The sequence below is a fragment of the Pristis pectinata genome, chromosome 30, assembly GCF_009764475.1.
Source record: "Pristis pectinata isolate sPriPec2 chromosome 30, sPriPec2.1.pri, whole genome shotgun sequence".
NCBI lineage: Eukaryota > Metazoa > Chordata > Chondrichthyes > Rhinopristiformes > Pristidae > Pristis > Pristis pectinata.
The window spans coordinates 6,863,185-6,871,079 of record NC_067434.1 but is presented as its reverse complement, the minus strand read 5'-3'; the positions used below and the strand labels follow the sequence as shown (position 1 = coordinate 6,871,079).

The window sequence follows — 7,895 nt, the reverse complement described above, 5'->3', positions numbered from 1 at the left end:
TTTAATAAAGAGAGACACAGGAGACTGCAGATACTGGAAATTGGAGCAATACAAAAGGCACAGGAGGAACTCAGTGGGTCAGGCAGCATCTGTGGAAGGAAATGGACAGTCTCCACCTGAAACGTTGGCTGTCTGTTTCCCCCCACGGATGCTGCCTGATCTGTTGAGTTCCTCCAGCACTTTCGTGTGTTGCTCCATAATTTAGTGAAACAGTTACACCTTGCCCTGGGCTCACTAGAGGTGAACATCACTTTCAAAAGGTGGGTACTATGCACGGCTGATAAAACGAGGCAATATCCAGATGAAAGTAAGTTGTCAGTGACAGATGGAAGCAGTCAAGACATTACTGTGGGCAGGTTCCCAAATTTGCTTTGGGGTGGGAAGTGTCCTTTTACTGGCAATGTCGTTCATGATTATGGTCTGAGAAAATACACTCTAAAATTCTAATGTTATACAACTAATATCAAGAACTCCTCCAACTCTATTACAATGACTCTAATGGGTATTTTACATTAACTTGTGGCCCAATGAATTGAAGACTGGTTCACACAGTAAAATGATTGCCTTCAAGTGGGGTTCCCTGTTGTTTAAGTTACTGCCAATCACTTAGTCCCATTTAATTTCTAAAATCTCTCTTAAGTGGGTTCAGTGTTATAACAATTCTGATCCCTAATGCAACATATTGAAATGTAATGACAAGCATTCAGAATGTAGATCCTCACTGATTATTACACTGATTATTGAGGCTGGACACACCAGGGTTGTTTTCTCTGGAGCAGCAGAGGCTGGGGGGAGACCTGATAAAAGGTTATAAAATTTTAAGAGGCACAGACAGAGTAGACAGCTGGTATCTTTTCTCCAGGGTCAAAATGTCTAATACTGGAGGGCATGCATTTAAGTTGAGAGGGTGTAAGCTCAAAGGAGATGTGTGGGGCAAGTTTGTTTTACACAGAGAGTGGGTGCCTGGAATGGCTCCCAGGACTGGTGGTGGAGGCAGGTATGACAGAAGCGTTTAAGAGGCTCTTAGATAGGCACGTGAATGTGCAGAGAATGGAGGGATGTGGACCATGTGTAGTCAGAAGGGATTAGTTTACTTAGGAATTAATTTAATCGGTTTGGACCAACATCACAGGCCGAAGGGTCTGTTCTTGTGCTGTTCTAAGTTCTATGTACACGAATAATCCCTTATTCACTTGTTGGATGAGGTTTGGATAGGCAGCAAGAAACGTGTCAATGCAGTCTGTGATAGGGCAGCGAGACAGCTCAGTCATTTTCCTATTAAGACACCATCTGCTTTACTTCCTTTCTGATCCAAACCCTATTAAACTCAGGAGATTGGGCAATTTCCACCTGTCTCCTCTGGACTCTCAGAAGTCTCACTTTCAGCTCTGTAAAGTTGACCACCTTGCTCCAATTTACAAAGCCCAAATCTGGCCTCATCCAATCCCGACCTCGTGATGTATCCTACCGTTTTTCCCAAGGATTTCTGGACCTTGTACTCTCATCTGTGTCCTCCAGTAGATAATAAACCTCTTTGTTCAGGATTCCATAGCAACAGGAGCACCTCATTCTTTGTTAATTCATTTTGGTACTGGTGTCACGAAGGTCTAGATCAAAGCACTACAGGGAAAACACCCATCCCACAACCCCAACTGCCTTCCTCCCCTCCCCCTAAATCTTGTGAGTTGTGGGTATTACTTTGTCTTTGATTCTGCTTGCTCAGTACTGCTAACTTTAATGGGGCAATTGCAGCACTGTGGCATTGGTGGGGAGTCAGGGCTGCTGGCTTGCGTGCAAGCTTGCTTCAGAAACGGGGCTGAGGTTGTCTTTGGAAAGTTGGTTGCTACACCTACTTTCTTCTGCCCATCACCATCCAGACTTCCGACCACCTGAATAGACAATAAGTCATTAGAGATAACATCGTCAGAGTGCGATTACAACAAATCAGACCTTGTAGTGTATTCTACTCCAAGGAGTTTCTATAATATCTTCATTGAATATCCTTTCCTTATCTGGCCAATCATCACCGGGAGACTCCATGCTAAAGGGACGATGTTATTTGTTCGAAGCACTTGGTGAAGCTCAAAATGCATTCCTTCCACTAACATTTAAATTAACATTTAACAATTAAAGTTGAAATAATTAGAGCATTTAAAATTGTTCAATCTAGTTGAGGACATTTCTAACTCTTAATTCTCAGGTGTAAATGGCCTGAAACTTAGTCATGGAGTTATATGGCATGGAAACAAGCCCTTTGGCACACAGACTCCACACTGGGCATCAAGCTCCCATTTACACCAATCCGACATTAATCCCATTTTATTCTCCCCACACTCTCATCAACTTTTACCAGTTTCCACCACTCACCGACACACCAGGGGCAATTCACAGAGGGCAATTAACCTACCAATCCACTCCCAGAGTTGTGGCTGTTATTAAAATGAATGGACTAATCTGGTGCAGTCAGCGTCCAGACTTCTTCGTGTTGGGAAGCTGCAGGATTTTGATTCCTGGGCTCCATGAACAATCCAACACTGGAGCCCACTTGAAATAGCAGCAGCAAGGACCTCATTCTCAAAGCAACTAACCCAAGCATTGGCAATGCCTGAAATCTCCTGTGTGCTCCTACATCTTGAATACAACAATCAACAAAAGATAACAATGTGTACCAAAAGATTAGAACAGCAATGAGCAACTTGGTTCAGATTTCTCTTGGTGTTGGCATTGATCATCACAGAACATTTTATCTAATAGCTGCCTGTTAGTGCGCTTGTGTACACGAGTCTGTGTATATGTGTGTGTGAGGCTTTGTGTGTGTATAGATAGATATTTATTTATTAGTCACATGTACATCGAAACACACAGTCAAATACATCTTTTTGCGTAAAGTGTTCTGGGGGCAGCCCGCAAGTGTCGCCACTCTTCCGGCACCAACATAGCATGCCCACAGCTCCTAACTTGTACATCTTTTTGGAATGTGGGAGGAAACCGGAGCACCCAGAGGAAACCCACGCAGACACACGGGGAGAATGTACAAACTCCTTACAGACAGCGGCGGAATTGAACCTGGGTCGCTGGCGCTGTAATAGCGTTACACTAACCGCTACACTACTGTGCTACCGTGTCTGTATATATGTATATTTCAGTGTGTCTGGGTGCACACTTGTATAGAATTTGTGTGTGTGTGTGTGTGTGTGTGTGTGTGTGTGTGTGTGTGTGTGTGTGTGTGTGTGTGTGTGTGTGTATACAGTATACATACTGTATGAGTCTGCATCTGTGTCATGTGTGTCTTTATGTGCATGTGCATCTACTATTGGTATCTTTAGAGACCAGGATTTGGGTTACACGCAGCAAGTGTGGCAGCTCATTGTACAAAAGCATCAGATGTTTGTCATTAAACAAAGAAGAGAACAAGACAACTTAAAAACTTCTACAAGCGTTGAAGACATTGATCACAAGAATTATGGCAGTTAGATTCACCAGCAGGCTGCTCCCTTGAGCTAATCATCTCCAGTCCTTCTCTTTAACATCACGGAACAGGTCATGATGTACCTTGAGTGGGAGTCTCCCGTCATCTCTGGGGCTCATTTCAACCATTGTGATGTTGTCCATGTCAAGTGATGTCTGGAAAGAAAGCATTTGAACTGTTTACTGAGGCCGTGGAGCTCAGGAGGTTTTCTGTCCCTCAGAGCTAATGAGTCATCACTGCACATTAGTCAATATTCTAAATTAAACCTTAAAGCTTGCTCCTTTCTCTAAAGTGACCGTGAAACCTTCAGTGGATCCCCATATGTGACATGCATTTAATCAAATTTAAAGGTGACAACATTTGAGGTGTGTGATGCAACCAGCTTTCCTTCTCTCCACTGAAAGGTCCTGGTGATGTTCTGCATTATCTGACCTCTCAACTCATCAGGGCACTGCAACACTGCATCTGCTGCAAGAATGCAGAAGGCTGGCACAGTTGGCCTGGCTTTGATTGAGGAGCAAGGCCTAAAAATTCCAGTGCATCCAAAAGCCCCAGGGTCAGAGTCTCTTCACCAGAGCTACTCCTGTCCTTTCAAAGCCAGTGGCATTAATGTTTTGCAACCATCGGAGTCAAAGCAAGAGTTCTAGTTGCAAGAATCTAAGGATTTCTCTGCTAACCTCAAAAGGCAAGCGTTTGAAACTGAGACGTTGCCTTCAAGACACTTGGATTTCACGTTATGGACTGTTTGGTGTTTTCCAAAATATTACAATATGGATCAATTTACCTGAAGTCCAAGGGAAAGATTAATCCTTGGTTGAAATAAAAGAATTACCTTCTGAGAGTTTGGTGTGTTTGAGTTGGGGCATGGAGGAGGGTAAAAGGAACGGGGCCAGTTTGTGAGTCGGCTGCAGTGGTGGGGCATTAGGGACTGGGGATTGGGGTTGGGGAGAGAAATTGGGGGCCAGTGCCTTGGGTCTGATGGGGAGGGGATCAGCCTGTGGTTGGAACCAGCATTGTATTGATGATTAGTGGCATTGATGTATTTGGGCTGGGGAGGGGTGGGGGGGTGGGGAGGCGGGGTGAGTGGGAAGAAGAGGGCAGCGCTGTGGGCCAGAAGGATGCATTGTATGTAGGGACTCATCTGACAGGTTTCCCAGCCCAATGCTATACTGGGAGCACCAAGTGGTCCCAGAGTGGCCAGTGAGGGCTTCTCCTGAGACACAGGGATGTTACATGGGGAATGACATCGTCAGATATACCCCTGACCTGGTAATCATATCAGGAGTGCAAGGGTGACTCATGCCTGGAGGAAGCTGATTGGATTCATGGAAATAATGATTATCATATTTCATTCTGGATAAAATTGATTTTAAATTATGTAAGACTAATGCTGACAGCCCTTATTTCTTATTTCTGCTAGATGTTTGCATACCACTTAATGATTCCCAGTGGTTTCTTAGGAGGTTAAGGACGTTCAGATTGTCACCAAACGTTCCAACAAACTTCTATAGTTGTACTGTTGAAAGTACCCTGACTGGTTGCATCATGGTCTGGTACTGCAATTCGAATGCACATAAGAAGCTGCAGAGAGTGTTCTATGTACACTATAGCACAGTACAGGCCCTTTGGCCTACAATGTTGTACCGACGTTTTATCCTGCTCTAAGATCTATCTAACCTTTCCCTCCCACATAGTAGTGGACTCTGCCCAATACATCACAGGCACATCCCTCCCCACCATCGGTAGTATCTACAGGAGGCGCTGCCTCAAGAAGGCAACATCCATCATCAAAGATCCCCACCATCTGGGCCATGCCATCTTCTTACAGCTACCATCGGGCAGGAGGTACAGCAGCCTGAAGTCCCACACCACCAGATTCAGGAACAGCTACTTCCCTACAACCATTCGGTTCTTGAAACCCTAACCACTACAGTTTAGTAACGTTATGACCACTTTGATCACTTTGCACTAAAATGGACGTTGTTTTTTTCCTGTTCTAATTGTTTTCCTTCTTGTAAAAATTGTGTATAATTTATGATTTTCTTGTGAATGCTGCTTATATTATGCTACATTATGCTATGTGCCTGCTTGTATGATGCTATGTGTCTGTGATGCTGCTGCAAGTAAATTTATCGTTGCACCTGTGCACACATGTACTTGTGCATATGACAAGAGACTCGACTTTGACTTTGATTCTTTTTGGAGAGTCAATTATGTAGCTCCACACCAGGTCTGCAGTTCCAGTGTGATCCCCCTCCAACAGCTAACCTTGGCCAGAGTGTGAGAGGTCCGGCATTAGAACACCAGAGGCAATCCTTTCTGGCCCAAGGACAAAAGTAGTCCTCTTCTCCACGGCGTTTTGGAACTGGCAGAACCCCCACGGAATTTGAGCCCTAACGAGCTTTGACATTAATCTAAAGAACACATGGACTTTCAGCATTGTACCTTATTATCTGTTCTTTTTCCTGGATAAAGTTTAAATTTCTTTCCCTGTCAACTGAGTTACAGCAACTCCAACACTCTTCCAGCTGATGGGAATAAATTGGGCTATTTTGGACCAGTCACTGTCTGTACACTTCTCCTGAGCATGGCTGGCAACATCACATTTAAGTTACCCTGGGACAAAACTATCCACTTCATTACTGAGTAAAATCGTCCCTTCCAGATCTCCCGCTATGTCTCATGATGAGGCTGAATTCAATCCACGACTAAATCAAGCTGCAGTTGATCCTTACTAAATGAGTTCACATAATCCGTAACTGTTGCCACTTGAATCGAGCTCATTACCTTCTCAAAGATGCCTGAATCATTGCTTTTCAATTTTGATTTGTCTTTGGTGTCACTTTGTCCAGTCGGATCTTTGCTGAATTCATACGAAACTTCTCTGCTGACAGGTCTTGAGCTTATGGTGGAAATATCAGCCTCATTGTCAGTCCAACCCTGCAGACAAATATTGGAGAATATTGAGACTCAAACATTGGTTTTGCAAGTGATAACTTTCCCTTCATTCCCACTTAAAAACTACAGAATGTTTTGTAAGTTGCCTGCGTTAAGCCAGTGTAATCATACCATCAAGGGACATTGTCCATGTGACCTATATAGTTTCCCAAACAAGACCATCCATGTCATAAATAAAGTCAAACAACTGCAAATGGTAGAAATTGGAAATAAAACCAGAAAATGCTAGAAACACTCAGCAGGTCAGGCAGCATCTGTGGAGACAGAAACAGTTAATGTTTATGGTTGAAATGTTCAGTGCTGACAAAGGATCTCAGACCTGGAATGTTTCTCTATCCACAGATGCTGTCTGACCCGCTGAGTGTCTCCAGCAGGTCTTTACCCATTACCCGTCTCCTTTCACTACCCATGACATAAATGCTTTAACAATCTGGCAATTTTTAAGACAAGATAAGATTTCTTTATTAGTCACACGTACATCGAAACACACAGTGAGATGCATCTTTTGTGTAGAGTGTTCTGCGGGCAGTCCGCAAGTGTTGCCATGCCTCCGGTGCCAACAGAGCGTGCGCACAACATCCTAACCTGTACGTTTTTAGAATGTGGGAGGAAACCGGAGGAAACCCACACAGACACGGGGAGAATGTACAAACTCCTTACAGACAGCAACCGGAATTGAACCCAGGTCGCTGGAGCTTCAATAGCTTTGCGCTAACTGCTGCACTACTGTATGGCAACTTTGACAGAAAATGAATCCCAACGCACATCACTGAATGATATAGAGACAACTTGTGCCCTCATAACAAGGTTGTGTGTCAAGGAGGGTCTTTAGTGAAGATAACCCTGAGGTATTGTTGCAGCTATATAGGTCCCTGGTCAGACCCCACTTGGAGTACTGTGCTCAGTTCTAGTCACCTCACTGCAGGTAAGATGTGGAAGCCATAGAGAGGGTGCAGAGGAGATTTACAAAGATTCTGCCTGGAATGCGGAGCATGCCTTATGAAAGCAGGTTGAGGGAACTCGGCCTTTTCTCCTTGGAGAGACGGAGGATGAGGGGGGACCTAATAGAGGTGCATAAAATGATGAGAGGTATTGATAGGGTAGATAGTCAGAGGCTTTTCCCCAGGGCTGAATTGGTGGCCACAAGAGGACATAGGTTTAAGCTGCTGGGGAGTAGATATAGAGGAGATGTCAGGGGTAAGTTTTTTACTCAGAGAGTGGTGAGTGTGTGGAATGGGCTGCCGGAGATGGTGGTGGAGGCTGATACGATAGGGTCTTTCAAGAGACTGTTAGATAGCTATATGGAGCCGAGTAAAATAGAGGGCTGTGGGTAAGCCTAGTAATTTCTAGGGTAGGGACGTGTTCGGCACAGCTTTGTGGGCCGAAGGGCCAGAATTGTCCTGTAATTGTTCTATGTTCTATGTTCTAATAAAGATGGCTGGAGCCTTCCTTTCAGCTGTGAGGTGGA

The 7,895-nt window shown here is 44.4% G+C and overlaps 1 protein-coding gene across 1 annotated transcript in view; it reads right to left on the bottom strand.

The window, feature by feature from the left end:
• Positions 1–1,694: 1,694 nt before the first annotated feature.
• Positions 1,695–7,895, bottom strand: part of opn4a (opsin 4a (melanopsin)) — a 29,401-nt gene continuing 23,200 nt past the window's right edge. The window contains exons 8-10 of the mRNA XM_052041332.1: positions 6,257–6,409; positions 3,553–3,624; positions 1,695–1,889 (exon numbers count right to left, since the gene is read on the bottom strand). Coding sequence (XP_051897292.1) covers positions 1,695–1,889; positions 3,553–3,624; positions 6,257–6,409 — 420 coding nt within the window. The remainder of the gene's footprint in view (positions 1,890–3,552; positions 3,625–6,256; positions 6,410–7,895) is intronic.